Consider the following 21,774-nt stretch of genomic DNA (forward strand, 5'->3'; position numbering starts at 1 on the left):
TTTCTTATAGCACAAACTTGATCACAGGAGCACTTTACATGACTTAAGTTTCTTATAGCATGACCACCATCAGAGGAGCGCCTTACGTGAGGACCATTTAACAAATTTACCAGTTGGAAAAATATACAAACTGGAGCATTTACAACACAAATAAACACACATCCTCAAAGCAGCTCTTAGGCACAGCGGGAGAGCTGATTCTACAATATTCACTGCACTTTGGGGGAACTCAAGTCATAATGCTTTGCAGGGCATTTCTTTTTCAAACTTTTTTTGCCCATTGTCAGCCTGTGGTCCTACAACAATGGTACCACCACCAAACTGTTCAGCACGATGCACTCTTTCGGTCTTGGTCATATCTGGTGTGGGGTGATGACCTAGTGTGTGGTGGACACCTATGGTGTGGCACCTTACACCAGGTCCAGGCAACCCTTACTAGTGAGTTAGTGTCTAGGAAGTCTGGGCAGGTAGCTATGGATGAGCAGCCAATACTTATCTAAGAGGAGTGTAAAGCACTTGCAGTACCATGATAGTCACACAGTAGCTTATCGCACATGAAAGGAACCACAGTGTTGCAAAAATAATGTATTATAATATAGTAACACTGAACTAGAATACTATAGGAATCCCTCTCCCTTGGAGGTAAGTACACACAATATACACAGGTAAGTACTAGGAATTAGCATAAACACATTAGAAATAGCAAGGGCCCTATGGTTGGGGGGGGGGGAAGAGGGGAGAAACCATATACTAAAATAGTGGGTTGCGAACATGGGTTCCCTTCCACCTCCCCACAACCCCCCCCTCCCCTCCCCCCCCCCCCCCCCCAAACCACCACCAATCAGAGGATATGGAGTAGATAGGCAAGGGTTGGGAGAGTATGGAACCCCAAGAGGTAAGTATCTAGAAAACGACCAGGAGAGCAGAGGGAAGTTACCTGGTTGTTCCATGGGGACTTACAATTGGAACAATGCAAGAGCAGGACCAGACTGTTGGAACCCAGCGGTGGATTCCAGATGAAGAGGACCTGCTTAAAAAAACTGGACAGAGTCCAGTCCACGCAGGAATGTCAGGCGTGGCAGTAGGCAATGCCCACCCTTCTGCGGGGGTGAAGATTCAGGTGGAGGGTGGAAGATAAAGGTCAGCTGCGGAGTCCAGGAGTGGCAGAGGAGTCCCTGAAGTAGTGCAGAGCTTGTCCCATGCTGGTCGCCAAGTTGAGGATGGGTCAACAGTCAGGAGGACCACCAGCCAACCTTGGCAAATGCAAACCAGAACAGAAGATTTGCAGAGCTGAAGAGGGCCAGCAAGGTCCAGGGGGACGCAACCCTTCGTGGGGAGTCCAGGCTGGCCCTCAGCGATCGTGAGAGCCAGCAGAAGCAGTTACAGCCCCCCTCAGCAACCCACTGGCAGCACACAGAAAGCTGCAGTGAGGCCTAGTCAGCACAGCTGGAGAGGAGTCCCATGTCACTAGAGCAGCCGAGAAGAGACTGTCCTTGCAGGGATGAAGTGCTGGAGACTGATGATACCTCTGAGCAGGAGTCAACAAGCCTTGGTTGCTGCAAGCGTCGCTGTGCACAGGGATTCCGTCCTGCTGGGAGACGCAAGGGCTCACCGTCTCTCATTGCACAGAAGGGAGAGATAACCATAAGGACCACTCGGAACCATCACCTGTGTTGGAGGATCCACGCAGATCCCATCACCCAGACGTCGTTGCCTCAGGTGGCTGAAGATGCAGGGGAGTGACTCCTTCGCTTCAAGGGAGATTCCTTCTTGCTTCTTGGTGCTGCTGAAGTCTTGCCGACCGCAGAGGATGCACAGCTGTGGAAATGTTGCAGTTGCTGGAAGGAGCTGGAAAAACAATGTTGCAAGGAGAGGTCATTTTAGGGTTGCAGGCATGTTCGGTTCTTGAAGTCAGGCTGCAGTTCTGGTGGCCAGGAGTAGAAGAGGTCTATGCAATGGAGTCCTGGTGGAGCTTTGGATGCCGAATCAGGGGACCACAAGGGAGTCCCTAAATAGCCCTAACGGGGGGCTTGGTCACTCTGCAGGGTGACCAACTATTGGAGGGGGGGGGGGGGGGGGTCACTGCTGTAGGAAGTTGGCTCTGTATGTGCTATTTCAAAGTAAGGAATAGCATGCACAGAGTCCAAGGGTTCCCCTTAGAGGTAAAATAGTGGTAAAAAGAGAATACTAATGCTCTATTTTGTGGTAGTGTGGTCGAGCAGTAGGCTTATCCAAGGAGTAGTGTTAAGCATTTGTTGTACATACACATAGACAATAAATGAGGTACACACACTCAGAGACAAATCCAGCCAATAGGTTTTGTTATAGAAAAATATCTTTTCTTAGTTTATTTTAAGAACCACAGGTTCAAATTTTACATGTAATATCTCATTTGAAAGGTATTGCAGGTAAGTACTCTAGGAAATTTGAATCATTACTTTAGCATGTATACTTTTTACATAAAACACAATAAGCTGTTTTAAAAGTGGACACAGTGCAATTTTCACAGTTCCTGGTGGAGGTAAGTTATTGTTAGTTTTCACAGGTAAGTAAGTCACTTACAGGTTTTAGTTTTTGGTCCAAGGTAGCCCACCGTTGGGGGTTCAGAGCAACCCCAAAGTTATCACACCAGCAGCTCAGGGCCGGTCAGGTGCAAAGGTCAAAGAGGTGCCCAAAACACATAGGCTATAATGGAGAGAAGGGGGTGCCCCGGTTCCAATCTGCCAGCAGGTAAGTCCCCGCGTCTTCGGAGGGCAGACCAGGGGGGTTTTGTAGGGCACCGGGGGGGACACAAGTCCACACAAAGTACACCCTCAGCAGCACGGGGGCGGCCGGGTGCAGTGTGCAAACAAGCGTTGGGTTTCCTTTAGTTTTCAATGGGAGACCAAGGGGTCTCTTCAGCGATGCAGGCAAGGGGGGGGGGGGCTCCTCGGGGTAGCCACCACCTGGGCAAGGGAGAGGGCCTCCTGGGGGTCACTCCTGCACAGAAGTTCCGTTTCTTTAGGGGCTGGGGGCTGCGGGTGCAGGGTCTTTCCCAGCCGTCGGGAAATGGAGTTCAGACAGTCACGGTCAGGGGGAGCCTGGGGATTTCCTCTGCAGGCGTCCCTGTGGGGGCTCAGGGGGGACAACTTTGGTTACTCAGTCGTAGAGTCGCCGGAGGGTCCTCCCTGAGTTGGTTGTTCTCTACCAGTCGAGTCGGGGTCGCCGGGTGCAGTGTTGCAAGTCTCACGCTTCTTGCGGGGAGTTGCAGGGGTCTTTAAATCTGCTCCTTGTAACAAAGTTGCAGTTCTTTTGGAGCAGTGCCGCTGTCCTCTGGAGTTTCTTGTCTTTTTCGAAGCAGGGCAGTCCTCAGAGGATTCAGAGGTCGCTGGTCCCTTGGAAAGCGTCGCTGGAGCAGGTTTCTTTGGAAGGCAGGAGACAGGCCGGTAAGTCTGGGGCCAAGGCAGTTGTTGTCTTCTGTTCTTCCTCTGCAGGGGTTTGTCAACTCAGCAGTCCTTCTTGTCGTTGCAGGAATCTAAATTCTTAGGTTCAGGGAAGCCCTTAAATACTAAATTTAAGGGCGTGTTTAGGTCTGGGGGGGTTAGTAGCCAATGGCTACTAGCCCTGAGGGTGGGTACACCCTCTTTGTGCCTCCTCCCAAGGGGAGGGGGTAACATCCCGAATCCTATTGGGGGAATCCTCCATCTGCAAGATGGAGGATTTCTAAAAGTTAGTCACCTCAGCTCGCGACACCTTAGGGGCTGTCCTGACTGGCCAGTGACTCCTCCTTGTTGTTTTCTTTGTTTCCTCCAGGGGGCCGTGGCCGCAGGGGGCGGGCAACTCCACTAAGCTGGAGTGTCCTCAAAGGTTCACCCCTTTGTCACAGCTCCTGCCTGGGGGAGGTGTTAGCATCTCCACCCAGTGCAGGCTTTCTTACTGGCCTCAGAGTGACAAAGGCACTCTCCCCATGGGGCCAGCAACATGTCTCTAGTGTGGCAGGCTGCTGGAACCAGTCAGCCTACACAGATAGTCGGTTAGGTTTCAGGGGGCACCTCTGTGGTGTATTTTACAATAAAATGTACACTGGCATCAGTGTGCATTTATTGTGCTGAGAAGTTTGATACCAAACTTCCCAGTTTTCAGTGTAGCCATTATGGTGCTGTGGAGTTCGTGTAAAACAGACTCCCAGACCATATACTCTTATGGCTACCCTGCACTTACAATGTCTAAGGTTTTGCTTAGACACTGTAGGGGCACAGTGCTCATGCACTGGTACCCTCACCTATGGTATAGTGCACCCTACCTTAGGGCTGTAAGGCCTGCTAGAGGGGTGTCTTACCTATACTGCATAGGCAGTGAGAGGCTGGCATGGCACCCTGAGGGGAGTGCCATGTCGACTTACTCATTTTGTTCTCACTAGCACACACAAGCTGGTAAGCAGTGTGTCTGTGCTGAGTGAGGGGTCTCTAGGGTGGCATAATACATGCTGCAGCCCTTGGAGACCTTCCCTGGCATCAGGGCCCTTGGTACCAGAGGTACCAGTTACAAGGGACTTATCTGGATGCCAGGGTGTGCCAATTGTGGAATCAAAAGTACAGGTTAGGGAAAGAACACTGGTGCTGGGGCCTGGTTACTTTCAATTCAAAAATTGTAAATTTTTGTAAATTGGTCTTGAGGTATTCTTGTGAGTTAATTTAATGATACTGTGATTACTACAAATGGTTTGCACTTCTCCAATATTAGCCTGACTGCTTGACCAAGCTACCATAAAAATTAGAGCAGCAGGTGGTCTAGTTGTTACCCCTGTAAACAAATGTGTGGTTGCTTGGACTCGCTGCACAGTGTGCCTAGCTTTGCACACTACATAGAGGACCAGCTTCCTATAGTCACCCATGGTTATTTTGATTACATATGGAATCTGCAGAATCTTGCTGTGGCTGAGGACATTGAAGGCAACTTTATTTCAAACAATTTCATCTGTTACCGGCACAGCTAAAATGTTCACATGGGACAAGTCTCTTGTCAATCTATGGGAAGAAGAATGCAGCGTCAACACCTCCTCACCAGTTCTGTGGCTGACCGTTTTGGGAGACAGTGGCTGTTGATTAACAAAGACAGCCACAAATCCTATCCAAAGGAAAACAAAATAAAGGCTGGGCTAATCTAAACATATCAAAGGTGGAATCAAAGAAATTCCTTTCAGCCATTAAAGGAAAGCACATGCTTTTCTAGGTGTAATCTGACAGTGGAAGTGTCAAGTGTGAAAAGTCACCCGTACCCACCAGAAAAACAGAACTAGTCTGTCCAATTAAGAACCACTGATGGTATTAGGAGCTGGTAGTCACGAGAGGTGGATCTGTAGAAACCAAATTATCAGCATGAGATATTGCAGGAAGTACTGTACTCCTGACTATATCGTGGCTGGTATTTGCAGAGGAAATTGAAAGTAACAAATGTGATCCCGGACTCCCAGAGTTGAGCTGAACCATCAAGGTAAACTATAAATTTATACTGTCCAAAAGGCAGAATCAGTGGGCATGCAGTAAACCTGCTCATTGCAAAAAGGATCAAAGACAGTCTACATCCATGGCTTTTAGAATGTTGCCCATCTCGGATGCAGGCCTTTAGCATTGGGAATGCTAGCTTTTGTGATAGTCTCTAAGGCTGGAAATGATTGGTGTAATAACAATTGTCTTTCCTGTGTAAGAGGCCATTCTTTTTAGGGTGGCCATCTGCATGGCAGTCAGTTTTCTCAGTGGAAGCAAACTGCATTGCCGCATTGGAATATAAATGAGATGTGTTTGGCTTGTTCACCCTCGTTGAGGGAAATGTAAGTAAACCCAATGGCACCCATCATATGGATGACAATGTTTGTAGTGCTGAAACATGTATGCAAATGTTGTGTAGCAAGTCAAATTGTAGTGATCAGAGTATGTCAGTGTAGTCCGATGTCCAATGTGATGTGGAAAAATCTGGATGTGTTAATTCATAAAATGGTTTTATTTGAGCAAAGTCCAGAATATATGTCCTGCCAAAAAAGACAACCCAGGACTGGTAGTAGTTTCTGAAGAGTATTATGTGGTTGTAGGAGTGCACACTTCTCAGAAGTTAGGTGGAAGGCTTTTGCCTTAGTCTGAGTTCATATCCTAAGAATGATACTGAAATATGCAATGTGAGATTTCTTAAAATTCAGTTTGTAGCCAGTGGCAGCAAATCGCAAAATTACACGGTCCGCTCTGGCTAAATGTGTCCAACACATTGTCTGTTAGATTGGTAAAGGCAAGGAGTCTGAGACAATAGCATGAAGAATTGACACTATACAGGCAGCAAGCAGTCCTGAGCTGTTTTTACACCCAATTGCCACATGTGCAAAGCGATGCTGGAACCCAAGCGTGGAGAAGGCAGTTAAGTCCCTACACTCTGTGGTAGATTGACTGAAAACATTGGAAATATCCCAAGTCTGTTTTTTGCAGACAATATTAATCAGCGTGTGTGTGTCTGTGTTTTTTGTAAAAAAAATTTATTGCAAATGTGTGTATGACTATTCAAGTGTTCGTAGTCCGAGATATTTCTAAATGAATGATCTAGTTTCAAAATGGAAACATTTTGTTCATTTGGGAGATAGACTTCAATCTCTTCCTGGTACTCTTAATGATGTCGCAAACTGGTGCTTTTGCATCCTGTTTAAGAGGATATTGTGGTGCGCTTGCAGGCTGGACCACAAGGGTATTATATAATCAGAGTCCTTATCCCAGCCTACATGATTGCTGTATAATGCTGTGGCTTGTGCAAGAGCCCATTTTGCTGCATAAACTTGTTTGATTTCCTCATGGACAAAGGCTGGAAAGGAAGGAAGAATTACTACTTCACCTCACAGGGAAAAGCGGACAAACTCTGGGGGCCAATTGACCTCTGCTAAGAGAAAGTCATAGAATGTTAAGTAGTCTGAAAAAAATTACACACAGTGCGTGGAATTTGAATGTCTAAAGTTAATCAGGAGGGGCAATGTGCAGAATTGCTGTTTCAACCATCACATTGATCAGTTGCTTTCACTGCTTGCAACTCCTGGAGAATCCAATGGACCATGGTGACCTCTGCTGCGCTGTTGGAGTCACCTCCCATGTCTCCTTCAGGAGACTGGATCTCAGGATTTGGGGCTTGTTTCACATTTATAGCCGCAACCTTTTTTTGTTTTTGAAACTGGGGTTTTATAGTAAGTGTGTGTGTGTTTTTTTTATTTTTTTTGGTGAGTCCTTTCTCTGTTTCACATGCTTCTCATGTCTGCAATCATACCTTCATCTCCTACTTTCAGATGAGTCCTGGAAGGAACTAGAGACTGGTATCAGTGATAACAAACTCCGGGTTCTGCTTGCCACTGTCCTTGCATGCGCTACGTTGCAAAGTTGTGTTTGAGGTTGTCTGGTCCCCAAATTATTGCAACCAAGTGAAGTATAAAATTCAACTATAATGGTCGGCAGCACACATTCCGGGGCATCAGTAGTGCCCACAGTGAGCCTCTCACATATAGCCAGAGCTGCAGCTTCGTCTTTGATGTTCAATAGAATCCTCTAAAAAACAGGAAAATTTCGCACCAAAATCAAGGGCCTGGCCAGCCCCATACTCATCTCGCACTTGCTTCAGTACGTCCAATAATACTGCCAAAGACTGCGTGCCTTGAGTAAGATAGTGTGCACAGAGTCCAAGGGTTCCCCTTAGAGGTAAGGTAGTGGCAAAAGTAGATAATTCTAATGCTCTATTTTGTGGTAGTGTGGTCGAGCAGTAGGCTTATCAGAGGGTAGTGTTAAGCATTTGTTGTACACACAGTCAAATGAGGGACACCCACTCAAAGACTTACTCCAAGCCAATAGGTTTTTATATTGAAAAATATATTTTCTTCGTTTATTTTAAGAACCGGTTCAAGATTTACAGTAAACACTTTAAATGTAAGGTACTTCACTTAGATACTTTAGGAACTTTGAATAAAAGCAATATCATATACAGTATTTGTAAAAATGGCAATAAGCTATTTTCAAAGTGGACACAGTGCAAAAATCAACAGTTCCTGGGGGAGGTAAGTTAAGGTTAGATTAGGAGGTAAGTAAAACACTTATAAGTCTCAGTTCTGGGGCATAGGCAGCCCACCGTGGGGGTTCAAGGCAACCCCAAAGCTACCACCCCAGCAGCTCAGGGCTGGTGAGGTGCAGAGGTGTCCAAAACACATAGGTGCCTATGGAGAACAGGGGTGCTCCGGTTCCAGTCTGCCAGCAGGTAAGTACCTGGGTCCTCGGGGGTGTGGGTGGGGGGGTAGACCAGGGGGATTTTGTAGAGCACTGGGGGGGCACACAAGTAGGCACACAAAACACACTCCACGGCACAGGTGCGGCCGGGTGCGGTGTGCAAAGCAGGCATCGGGTTTCAGATAGAAAACAATGGAGGGACCCGGGGTTGCTCTAGCTGTGCATGCAGGCACGGGGGGGGGACTTCTCGGAACAGCCACCACCTGGGCAAGGCAGAGGGTCACCTGGGGTCACTCCTGCGGTTAGGTTTCTTCAGGTCCTGGGGGCTGCGGGTGCAGTGTAGGTTCCAGGCGTCGGGTCCCTTGTTACAGGCAGTCGCGGTCAGGGGGAGCCTCTGGATTCTCTCTGCATGCGTCGCTGTGACAGTTCAGGGGGGTCGTCTCTGGTTACTCACAGGCTCGCAGTCGCCGGGGAATCCTCCCTGAGGTGTTTGTTCTCTGGAGCTCGAGCCGGGGGCGTTGGGTGCCATGTGTGAAGTCTCACGCTTCTGGCAGGAAACGTGCAGTCTTTAAAAGTTGCTGCTTTATTGCAAAGTAGCTGGTTTTAAACAGGGACGCTGTTCACAGGAGTTTCTTGGCCCTTTAGTCCAGGGCAGTCCTGAGGCTTCAGAGGTTGCTGGTCCCTGTCAGATGCGTCACTGGAGCAGGTTTTCGAAGTTGGAGACAGGCCGGTAGGGCTGGGGCCAAAGCAGTTGTCGTCTTCCTCCTTCTCTGCAGGCTTGTAGGTCAGCAGTCCTTGTTTCTTCAGGTTGCAGGAATCTGATTTCATGGGTGCTGGGGTGCCCCTGAATACTGAATTTAGGAGTGTGTTTAGGTCTGTGAGAGGGTGGCTACACCCTCTTTGTGCCTCCTCCCTGATTAAGGGGGGGGGGGGGCACATCCCTATTCCTACTGGGGTATTCCTCCAAAATCAAGATGGAGGATTTCTAAAGGCAGGAGGTCACCTCAGCTCAGGACTCCTCCTTGTTTTTTCTCATTATCTCCCCTGGACTTGCCGCCATAAGTGGGGGCTGTGTCTAGGGGGCGGGCATCTCCACTAGCTGGAGTGCCCTGGGGCATTGTAACACAAAGCTTGAGCCTTTGAGGCTCACTGCTAGGAGTTAGAGTTCCTGCAAGGGGGGAGGTGTTCAGCATCTCCACCCAGTAAAGGCTTTGTTTCTGGCCTCGGAGCACAAAGGCTCTCACCCCCAGGGGGTCAGAAACTCGTCTCTCAGCAGCAGGCTGGCACAGACCTGTCAGTCCTGCACTGAAGGATAGGGTAAAATACAGGGGGCATCCCTAAGATGCCCTCTGTGTGCATTTTCTAATAAATCAAACACTGGTATCAGTGTGGGTTTATTATTCTGACAAGTTTGATACCAAACTTCCCAGTATTCAGTGTAGCCATTATGGAGCTGTGGAGTTCGTTTTTGACAACTCCCAGACCATATACTTAATATGGTCATACTGTACTTACAATGTCTAAGAATAGACTTAGACACTGTAGGAGCACAGTACTCATGCAGCTTTGCCCTCACCTGTGGTATAGTGCACCCTGCCTTGGGGCTGTAAGGCCTGCTAGAGGGGTGACTTACCTATGCCACAGGCAGTTTTTTGTGTGCATGACATCCTGAGGGGGGTGCCATGTCGACCTTGCCTTTTTCTCCCCACCAACCCACACAATCTGCAATGGCAGTGTGCATGTTAGGTGAGGGGTCCCTAAGGGTGGCACAACACATGCTGAAGCCCTTAGAGGCATTCCCTGGTTACAGGGCCCTTGGTACCACTGGTACCTTTTTACAAGGGACTTATCTGTGTGCCAGAGATGTGCCAATTGTGGAAACAATGGTACAATTTTAGTGAAAGAACACTGGTGCTGGGGCCTGGTTAGCAGGGTCCAGCACACTTCTCAGTCAATTCAGCATCAATATCAGGCAAAAAGTGGGGGGTAGCTGCAACAGGGAGCCATTTTCCTACAGGTACCATCCCATGTGGTAAACAGTTAATATTCTATGCTTGTCCTGTGGTCCCGTAATGGGAAACAGCTTGTCTGGCCTAATTTTATTTTTTGGCAATCCGAAAGGGAATTTCCTCTCATACTCTGGGTAATTGCATTGATTATCACATCTAATTATCGCAGCAGGCAACTGTGGTAAAATCACCACTGCCACTCACGCAGGAGCAGCCATCAAAGTGTGCATAACAAATTGAGCTAGGTGTTGGTAGAGTTGAACAAGGTTAGTGTAGAACTGATCAACAATTAAGTTTCCTTAATTGGGATAAGGTGTATAACCAGCTAGGGCTGGCCAGGTGGCCCCTTCATTACCAAGGGTCCCATGTGTACTGGGCCAAGTACATGTTCAAAGTGCTCTGTCCCTGGTGTAATCTCTGAGGGCTTTTAACCACACCCATGTCAAGCCCACCACTTTGGTTGGTTTGTGGGCTTGCTTTTTAAAATTAGTCTAATGTAATTAGTGAAAGGCATGCATACATCATGCCTTTTCCGGTGTTTAGCCCGCCTCGAGCACACAGGCCAATTACTAAAAAACATACGAGGCTCCATGTTTTCTGTATGGTTTCTGCACTCCTTTTTTTTGCTCTTTATTTTGTAGGCAGCGCGATCTCGCTGGGCAATTAGTAGAGCGCTTTGCATTACATCGACCTGGTTACATGGATATTTGCACTTTTGATGATACATTACACTGCAAGCGAACTTCTGTTTCCTTGTATGTTTGCTTTGTGCTCATGGTGGCCGTCAGCTCGCTAACGTGAAACTGTTTTACTTTTCAGTTTGTGGCAAGAAAAGTCCAGTTAGGAGTTCACAACGCTAATAGGTTTAACTCTAGACGTGAGACCCATTGCATTACAAATGCTGCTTTTCCTTCGCGGAGGATGCTAGCATCCATGCCAATGTCCCCGCTATGCAAGACTCCTAAATGTTATAAATGAATTCCATGCCTGCGCTCTGTTGTGGACTAAACCTATAGATGATGGATTTGCGATCTGCTTAGTCAAATACAGGACTGCTATAGTGGTGATTGTGTATAGAGCAAAACCTCTCCTGGTGCTTCAATAATGAAACTTAATGCTGATCATTTTTATCTTTGGGATTTCTGAGGCAGCCACTCTACACTTGATTTACCTTACTGGAAACTGTTGACTGCATGTATGGCATACTTTAGCCATCTGGTTTCTCATGGGCATTAGTCCAGCGGTTTAATTGCAGTGCTTGTTTTTGTCTTCATTTTGTTATTTGTGCCATAAGATTCAGGGTCCAGTTAAAACCTTGTTCGGCATCCATCCTATTGATGTTAATTTGTTTTTGCAGTTTTTCTTAACTTGCTTGTTGTGATCCTTGCTTACTACTTTTTTCCGTATTCACACCCTTCAGAAAAATAAAGCTGGTCCTTGGAGACAGGCCTCTATTCCAGGACACCTGAACTCTTACACCATCTCCGGCCTAAGACCAGGTATTGTGTATGAAGGGCAGCTTATCAGTGTGTTGCAATTTGGACAGAAGGAGGTCACCCGCTTCGACTTCACCACCACTGCCACCACCCTCATATCCAGTAAGTTTGTACACTCAATGCCTATTTGGGTTAATGTAATACAGTTGGGTGCATAGTAGAGATGAGGTAAAAATGTGTGGATGATCACTGGTTGGAAGGAGGATGCATAAAGAAGACTTTGGGGACCTTAGTAAGTAGGTTTAGAAGGCTTCCTTTGGATTTGAAGGAACAGTGCTTAATGGGTTGGGATTTACGGTGATAAAAAAAATATATAGATATATAGAGAGAGAATTTTGACTAAGTGTTGTGCATGGGGAGGAGGTATGTGTCCATTGGAAGTTAGTTGTCTGGTAATATGGAACGTACGATGTGTACACAAGAAGCGGCATAGGCCATCATTTCTGTTGCAGCACTGCAGGACTTTTACTTAATCTGTGGCATTTGCCTCCCAAACTCTAAATCCCTTAACTTTGACAACCATCTCCCACTAAGGTTTTTAATTGATAACTTATGTCCTTTCAAATTTGCATTACTTTGCTCTAAATATGGGACCCCTGAAATCTGTTTTTGTGTAGATGATGCAGGAAATGGTTGTAGGTTGCACAGCTGGTGTTTGAAGTTCACAGAGAATTTAGAATGTAATACACACCTTTTGATTTTGGTGTGCATAAAGGTTGAATGATTCTCATGATTAACACTGATAAATGTTCTTTCTACTTGTGATTGTATTTCTCTCCGATTAGCTGATCACCGCCCTAGGTGAAAGCATTTTTAGTAGTGACCTTTGTTCTGGATGATGTAGCTCATTGCTGGGATCCTTCTGATGCCTTTCTTTCTCCTGCAGGTCACACTGAGAGTGGGGAGACTACACCCCAGCCTCCTTTGGTCTCCACCTCGGAGTCTGTGACTGAAATCACTTCCAGCAGCTTTGTGGTTTCCTGGGTTTCAGCTTCTGATACAGTTTCTGGCTTCCGTGTTGAGTATGAGCTGAGTGAGGGTGGCGAAACAAAACAGTACCTTGGTACGAGAACTCTTCATGCATGTCACACAGGCACCATAGCATAAAATGCCAACCCTTTGTTTTGCAAGTAGCTAAACTTTTTTTTTCTGCCATGCAGACCTTCCTAACTCGGTCACTTCTGTGAGCATACCAGACCTGCTTCCTGGCCGCAAGTACAATGTAAATGTTTACCAGATATCTGAAGAGGGAGGACAAAGTCTCATCTTATCCACCACTCAGACTACAGGTTTGTGTATAACTGCCAGCATGGGTATCCATGCAGTCTTGGATTTTATCTTCTTGTATTTACAGATAATCAGATAACAAGCAGGGCAGAATTTCACTGAGTTGTGAACATTATTTTCAATGGCATTCCTTTTTCCTCTTATAGCAATCCAATTGTTGAATCGAGTTGTGCTAATATCTCATCCCAGACTTCCTGGTGGTGGATGCTTGACATTTATAGAAACATTTCTTTAAAGAAACCCTACTTAAAAAGAGAAACTTTCATAATCTTTATAGCTTTGACAAAGTGAAGGTAACTTTTAGAGTGTTATAATTCTGTGCCATTCTGGTAAATGAGAAGCATCATAATTGACCTGTAAATACATTTTATGCATTTTTTTCTTGCCCCCAATGCTACTTGTGTTTTGGTGAATGTTGTCCTCCATTAATATCCCTAGTGTTGTGCACACAGCAGTCACTGGTTTGCTGAAACAATCTTGTGGATCTTGGTTTTAAAAGCGGAGTGAACTTTAAATTTGTATCGTAGTTTGTGGTTGTTGAATGAGCGATATAGACACCTAACGTTTTCTTGTCCCGTACCTTGAAGAAAAGTGCTGTTTTTAAAAATTTTAACAATGTATGATTGCACTGGAAACAAGCACAAATTAAGCACTGGTTAACAGAGTACAGGCACTGATTTCCTAGGTCCGGCGCTTAGTTTTCTGTCAAGCTTTTACTTTGAGCAAAAGATACGTGGTTAAGACTGAGGAAGAGAAACGAAAGTCCCAGAAAGGGGACAAGCAGGAAGCTGCAAGAGTGAGCTGAATGGGCAGGGAGTGGATGTAAATTTATTGCAGAGGCACGAGGTGGCTTCAGGATTAAACTGCCTCAGTGTTATGTGCTCCTTTTATTTGCAGCAGCCGTGTGTTTAAGAGGAGAGTTTTGAGCACCGGCACCTTTTTATATTTACAAATTAAGCACTGATGTTAAGCTGACATTGAGCTTCTGCTTTGTAGGTGTTTAGTTGTGAGGATTTATATTGAAGTTTCTTGGCCAAGGCTGGGGACTAAAACTTGCCACGATTTCCAAAAGATGGTCACAGCTGCTTTTAAAGTAACAGCTTTTACAGGATGTCCACATTTGCACAGTAGCTATCGGAAAGATCAGTAATAGAGTGGATAGTTATCAGAAGAATTTTAATGCACAGATGCAGAATGGCTAATTGAGGGGAAAAGAGTGCAGCTGTTTTTATTGTACTATCTAATCTCCAATTGTGTAGAGGACAGTAGGTCCTATGTTCTGCAGAGACTCCTGTGATGTTCCAAGACTCGAAATACATCAAGCAGCTTATAAAAAGGCAATAGTTCAGTGAGCATGTGGCCTTGCTAACAAGGCGAGGTCAAAGACTATTTCCCACATTCCGCAGCTCCAATCTGATCTAGCGGGGGGACTTGCCATGTAACCAATGGCAGAAAACCAATAGTGGCATCAGTCACAAGGTATAGCTTGTTTCCTTGAGCCTGTAGTAATTAAATAAATACTTTTGCAAACACCTTGTCAGTGTCCAGCATGATTAGTTCTACAAATGCTCAGTTAAAGCAGTGTATGTATTCCCTGGATTATTATTTTTTTTTTTTTCTACTCCTAACATTTTTTTAAATTTCATTTCTTACTGCCTCCTTCTCTCCTGTAAATGTATTCACAGCGCCTGACACACCATCTCAACATGCTGTGGACACTGTAGATGACACCTCTATTGTTGTCAGCTGGGCACGACCACAGGCTCCAATCACAGGTATGCATTCAGCAATAAATAGACCAGGGTTTTGTGCTTGGTGGGTTGCATTACATACTTAATTTAAATCACGATTGCTTTTATTACTGGCTGAAATATAATGGTTCACTATATCTTTGGGATGTAGAGGGGTCTAAAGATATAAATGACAGAATATCAAACTCTTCAGAACTTTGACTTTCTCTGTAAGGTGAAATGGGTAGGTGTATATTTTGTAGCCCCTGTACTTGGTAGCTTCTAGAGGAGGCCAGTTCACTAACTTTTTTTTTTTTTTTTTTTTTTTTTTTTTTTTTTTACAGTGCAAATTACAGCATGCATACTTCGTGCCCATGTATGACTATAATTTCCATGTTTAAGTATTTGTATACATTGCTTCATAAAGTGTGAATGCTTTGACAAACTTTTCTTTATTTTAATTTTGCTTGTTTTGTGTGCCTTTTTTTTTTTTTGCACAAGTTTATTTACTTAGTCCAGTAAATATTTTGCGTAAAAGGGACTTGTTCTATATTGTGTCAATTATAGACATGGTCATCGTTATTTGTAATGGTATGGGATTTAAACCCTTCTGTGAATCTTGTCTGTCACAATTGGACTGGTGTTGTTGTCCAGATTTGCATTACATGGTTTATATTTGAGCTTTTTCAATGAATGTTAACACACTGGCCGGTCTGTGCTGTACTAGAAATTCTAATCAATTTTTATATTTTTCCTAAACAGATTGTACTAACTCTAATGTAGTGTCACTTTAACACTACATCATAATATTGCACACAAATGTCATTCTCTACATAAGGCCCTAAAAAAACTCCACGTTTTTATTGTCCAAGAAGTTAAGACCAGTCTATTTAGTTACTTTCTTCAGGTTATAAAAACAAAACAGATGCCATGCAGATTAGACAAATGTGGCTCTAAGCATTCTGACATTTATCTTTTTTTGCTACGTTGAAAGGTTTGGAACAACCTCTAGCCCTGCAACAAGCCCACACGATTCTCAGATCACTTCCTCTGAATTTGGAAGTGTATGAATAAAGCAAACTTGTTTGATATATATTTTTGAATGAATTTTCATACTATTTGAATTGCCTTTGTCTGTGAAGACCCTCTCTCCAAAGACAGCCCCCTTCTTTCTCAGGTTCTGCTTACAATATGTTAAAATAATGATTGTACCTGCTCTGAGAAGTATTGCACTGTAATTAAAACTTTATGTAGTTTTGATAAATGCCTCAATAAGGGAACAAAAAAAACCCCTCTCTCATATCTATATCGTGCAAAATCACCACAGTGAGAAATCCAACGGTGTTCTAGGTATTAGTCATGTAACAGAATAAACTATTTAAACCATTTTAAGTTTTTACTTCGTACTGTTCTAAAAGCTGACTAAACAAATATATAAATCCAGTAATAGTTCATGTTGCAGGTGAGGAGTATATAAACTGTAGTGTGTCCTGCTTTAATCTCCATTCCTGCAGTGTAATTCACATAAATATTCCCTCTTTGTAGGTTACCGAATCGTCTACACACCTACAGTAGAAGGCAGCAGCACCGAACTCAATTTGCCTGATACAGCCACATCTGTCACCCTCAGTGAGCTGTTACCAGGGGTTCAGTACAACATCACAATATATGCTGTGGAAGAGGACCAGGAGAGCGCACCCATATTCATTCAACAAGAAACCACTGGTGTTGCACAGACTGGTAATGTCTTTTATTGTATGTTTGAAATTGGAATATGATTTGTACATGCACTCCACCTCCTTTTATTCCCCTGCCCTTAGCTGTTCAATCTCCCTTCCACTCTCTGAGGAAACGGATGAGGTGCTAGCAAATCTTTTCTAGGGTTGTTATTTCAAAAGCCAATAGAACGCTGTCAGCATGTCCAGGTCGTTAAAGCACATGTTATCTGACCATGTTTACAGAAGGAAAATATCCCATGGGTCAGTCAACCATTTTACCCCAAATCTTTACATGTCTGTGCTGGCCTGTCAATGCTTTGCTTGTCCTAATGATAATGTACATGCAAATTGGTTTCACTGAGGAGTCCCATTTAATCAGGATCGTCTCTATACATGTGGTATTGTACCCTGCTCCAGAGTTTCATAAGATTCAATTCCTAGAACAGTTGTCCGCAAACATCAAAGGATGTTTTGTCCATGTCTTTAAAATGCAGATTAAACTGAATAGATGTTTTCAGTCATAATCTCGCTAATGGTGTCATTTCATTGCAGTTACTCCTAAACATCATACTTGTTTTAGAGCCCTTCAGTGACCAGTTCAAATCTTTAGATATCTGCTCGCCAACATACTTCATCTGCAGTAGACCTTTGTGTTTTTTTTTTTTTTTTTCTTTTTCATTTCCTGCTACAGGACCTGAATCGTAACAGACTTTGTTCTTGCAGACCTCCCAAGATCAGTCACGTATAACTGCTTGAGAGATTTTACTAGGCAAAATCCCATGACTGGTGCATTAAACACTGTCTGCAGAAACATGATTTAACACTGGGTGGACCTATTGTAGGAAGTTGGCTCTGTATGTGCTATTTCAAAGTAAGGAATAGCATGCACAGAGTCCAAGGGTTCCCCTTAGAGGTAAGATAGTGGCAAAAAGAGATAATACTAATGCTCTATTTTGTGGTAGTGTGGTCGAGCAGTAGGCTTATCCAAGGAGTAGTGTTAAGCATTTGTTGTACATACACCTAGACAATAAATGAGGTACACACACTCCGAGACAAATCCAGCCAATAGGTTTTTGTATAGAAAAATATCTTTTCTTAGTTTATTTTAAGAACCACAGGTTCAAATTCTACATGTAATATCTCATTCGAAAGGTATTGCAGGTAAGTACTTTAGGAACTTCAAATCATCAAAATTGCATGTATACTTTTCAAGTTATTCACAAATAGCTGTTTTAAAAGTGGACACTTAGTGCAATTTTCACAGTTCCTAGGGGAGGTAAGTATTTGTTAAGTTAACCAGGTAAGTAAGACACTTACAGGGCTTAGTTCTTGGTCCAAGGTAGCCCACCGTTGGGGGTTCAGAGCAACCCCAAAGTCACCACACCAGCAGCTCAGGGCCGGTCAGGTGCAGAGTTCAAAGTGGTGCCCAAAACATAGGCTAGAATGGAGAGAAGGGGGTGCCCCGGTTCCGGTCTGCTTGCAGGTAAGTACCCGCGTCTTCGGAGGGCAGACCAGGGGGGTTTTGTAGGGCACCGGGGGGGACGCAAGTCCACACAGAAATTTCACCCTCAGCGGCGCGGGGGCGGCCGGGTGCAGTGTAGAAACAAGCGTCGGGTTCGCAATGTTAGTCTATGAGAGATCTCGGGATCTCTTCAGCGCTGCAGGCAGGCAAGGGGGGGATTCCTCGGGGAAACCTCCACTTGGGCAAGGGAGAGGGACTCCTGGGGGTCACTTCTGCAGTGAAAGTCCGGTCCTTCAGGTCCTGGGGGCTGCGGGTGCAGGGTCTCTCCCAGGCGTCGGGACTTTAGGTTCAAAGAGTCGCGGTCAGGGGAAGCCTCGGGATTCCCTCTGCAGGCGGCGCTGTGGGGGCTCAGGGGGGACAGGTTTTGGTACTCACAGTATCAGAGTAGTCCTGGGGTCCCGCCTGAGGTGTCGGATCTCCACCAGCCGAGTCGGGGTCGCCGGGTGCAGTGTTGCAAGTCTCACGCTTCTTGCGGGGAGCTTGCAGGGTTCTTTAAAGCTGCTGGAAACAGTCGCAGCCTTTCTTGGAGCAGGTCCGCTGTCCTCTGGAGTTTCTTGTCTTTTCGAAGCAGGGGCAGTCCTCAGAGGATGTCGAGGTCGCTGGTCCCTTTGGAAGGCGTCGCTGGAGCAGGATCTTTGGAAGGCAGGAGACAGGCCGGTGAGTTTCTGGAGCCAAGGCAGTTGTCGTCTTCTGGTCTTCCGCTGCAGGGGTTTTCAGCTGGGCAGTCCTTCTTCTTGTAGTTGCAGGAATCTAATTTTCTAGGGTTCAGGGTAGCCCTTAAATACTAAATTTAAGGGCGTGTTTAGGTCTGGGGGGTTAGTAGCCAATGGCTACTAGCCCTGAGGGTGGGTACACCCTCTTTGTGCCTCCTCCCAAGGGGAGGGGGTCACAATCCTAACCCTATTGGGGGAATCCTCCATCTGCAAGATGGAGGATTTCTAAAAGTTAGTCACTTCAGCTCAGGACACCTTAGGGGCTGTCCTGACTGGCCAGTGACTCCTCCTTGTTTTTCTCATTATTTTCTCCGGCCTTGCCGCCAAAAGTGGGGCCTGGCCGGAGGGGGCGGGCAACTCCACTAGCTGGAGTGTCCTGCTGGGTTGGCACAAAGGAGGTGAGCCTTTGAGGCTCACCGCCAGGTGTTACAGCTCCTGCCTGGGGGAGGTGTTAGCATCTCCACCCAGTGCAGGCTTTGTTACTGGCCTCAGAGTGACAAAGGCACTCTCCCCATGGGGCCAGCAACATGTCTCGGTTTGTGGCAGGCTGCTAAAACTAGTCAGCCTACACAGATAGTCGGTTAAGTTTCAGGGGGCACCTCTAAGGTGCCCTCTGGGGTGTATTTGACAATAAAATGTACTCTGGCATCAGTGTGCATTTATTGTGCTGAGAAGTTTGATACCAAACTTCCCAGTTTTCAGTGTAGCCATTATGGTGCTGTGGAGTTCGTGTTTGACAAACTCCCAGACCATATACTCTTATGGCTACCCTGCACTTACAATGTCTAAGGTTTTGTTTAGACACTGTAGGGGTACCATGCTCATGCACTGGTACCCTCACCTATGGTATAGTGCACCCTGCCTTAGGGCTGTAAGGCCTGCTAGAGGGGTGTCTTACCTATACTGCATAGGCAGTGAGAGGCTGGCATGGCACCCTGAGGGGAGTGCCATGTCGACTTACTCGTTTTGTCCTCACTAGCACACACAAGCTGGCAAGCAGTGTGTCTGTGCTGCGTGAGAGGTCTCCAGGGTGGCATAAGACATGCTGCAGCCCTTAGAGACCTTCCTTGGCATCAGGGCCCTTGGTACTAGAAGTACCAGTTACAAGGGACTTATCTGGATGCCAGGGTCTGCCAATTGTGGATACAAAAGTACAGGTTAGGGAAAGAACACTGGTGCTGGGGCCTGGTTAGCAGGCCTCAGCACACTTTCAATTGTAAACCTAGCATCAGCAAAGGCAAAAAGTCAGGGGGCAACCATGCCAAGGAGGCATTTCCTTACACCTATGTTTTATTAAAATCTATCATGTGAGTTCTAGCTCCTCAAATTTTCACCCCAATCAAAGTCGTAATAGTTCAACCATCCTGCTTTATAGAAAATGAAATAAATTTAGCATGAACTTAATAGTTGTCGAACAGGAGGCTTCAAATTACACCTTACAAGGAATATACAAACTGAGTTTACCCCATTTGTGTTTGCAGTATAATTCGATCAAGGGAAATAAAGATGCAGCCAGTAGGTTGGGGGGGGGGGGGGGGGGGGGGGGGGGGGGGGGGGGGGGGGGGGGGGGGGGGGGGGGGGTGGACATCTGTAAAGACTGGTCAACTAGCTAATCCGGTTTCCCAATCTGTGATCAGTATGTAACCTTGATGCTTACTGAGTAGTACTGTAAGGAAATGCCTCCTTGGCATGGTTGCCCCCTGACTTTTTGCCTTTGCTGATGCTATGTTTACAATTGAAAGTGTGCTGAGGCCTGCTAACCAGGCCCCAGCACCAGTGTTCTTTCCCTAACCTGTACTTTTGTATCCACAATTGGCAGACCCTGGCATCCAGATAAGTCCCTTGTAACTGGTACTTCTAGTACCAAGGGCCCTGATGCCAAGGAAGGTCTCTAAGGGATGCAGCATGTCTTATGCCACCCAGGAGACCTCTCACTCAGCACAGACACACTGCTTGCCAGCTTGTGTGTGCTAGTGAGGACAAAACGAGTAAGTCGACATGGCACTCCCCTCAGGGTGCCATGCCAGCCTCTCACTGCCTATGCAGTATAGGTAAGACACCCCCTCTAGCAGGCCTTACAGCCCTAAGGCAGGGTGCACTATACCATAGGTGAGGGTACCAGTGCATGAGCATGGTACCCCTACAGTGTCTAAACAAAACCTTAGACATTGTAAGTGCAGGGTAGCCATAAGAGTATATGGTCTGGGAGTCTGTCAAACACGAACTCCACAGCACCATAATGGCTACACTGAAAACTGGGAAGTTTGGTATCAAACTTCTCAACACAATAAATGCACACTGATGCCAGTGTACATTTTATTGTAAAATACACCACAGAGGGCACCTTAGAGGTGCCCCCTGAAACTTAACCGACTATCTGTGTAGGCTGACTAGTTCTAGCAGCCTGCCACAAACCGAGACATGTTGCTGGCCCCATGGGGAGAGTGCCTTTGTCACTCTGAGGCCAGTAACAAAGCCTGCACTGGGTGGAGATGCTAACACCTCTCCCAGGCAGGAATTGTCACACCTGGCGGTGAGCCTCAAAGGCTCACCTCCTTTGTGCCAACCCAGCAGGACACTCCAGCTAGTGGAGTTGCCCGCCCCCTCCGGCCAGGCCCCACTTTTGGCGGCAAGGCCGGAGAAAATAATGAGAATAACAAGGAGGAGTCACTGGCCAGTCAGGACAGCCCCTAAGGTGTCCTGAGCTGAGGTGACTCTAACTTTTAGAAATCCTCCATCTTGCAGATGGAGGATTCCCCCAATAGGGTTAGGATTGTGACCCCCTCCCCTTGGGAGGAGGCACAAAGAGGGTGTACCCACCCTCAGGGCTAGTAGCCATTGGCTACTAACCCCCCAGACCTAAACACGCCCTTAAATTTAGTATTTAAGGGCTACCCTGAACCCTAGAAGATTAGATTCCTGCAACAAGAAGAAGGACTGCCCAGCTGAAAACCCCTGCAGCGGAAGACCAGAAGACGACAACTGCCTTGGCTCCAGAAACTCACCGGCCTGTCTCCTGCCTTCCAAAGATCCTGCTCCAGCGACGCCTTCCGAAGGGACCAGCGACCTCGACATCCTCTGAG

General features: G+C 46.1%; 1 protein-coding gene across 7 annotated transcripts in view; it reads left to right on the plus strand.

Moving 5' to 3' along the window:
* Positions 1 to 21,774, plus strand: part of FN1 (fibronectin 1) — a 169,419-nt gene that overhangs the window by 71,870 nt on the left and 75,775 nt on the right. For all 7 annotated transcript variants that reach the window (XM_069225626.1, XM_069225627.1, XM_069225629.1 and 4 more), the window contains exons 14-18: positions 11,646 to 11,823; positions 12,608 to 12,784; positions 12,882 to 13,010; positions 14,694 to 14,783; positions 16,284 to 16,478. In XM_069225626.1, the coding sequence (XP_069081727.1) occupies positions 11,646 to 11,823; positions 12,608 to 12,784; positions 12,882 to 13,010; positions 14,694 to 14,783; positions 16,284 to 16,478 (769 nt within the window). The remainder of the gene's footprint in view (positions 1 to 11,645; positions 11,824 to 12,607; positions 12,785 to 12,881; positions 13,011 to 14,693; positions 14,784 to 16,283; positions 16,479 to 21,774) is intronic.

The sequence above is a fragment of the Pleurodeles waltl genome, chromosome 3_1 (genome assembly GCF_031143425.1).
Source record: "Pleurodeles waltl isolate 20211129_DDA chromosome 3_1, aPleWal1.hap1.20221129, whole genome shotgun sequence".
Lineage (NCBI taxonomy): Eukaryota > Metazoa > Chordata > Amphibia > Caudata > Salamandridae > Pleurodeles > Pleurodeles waltl.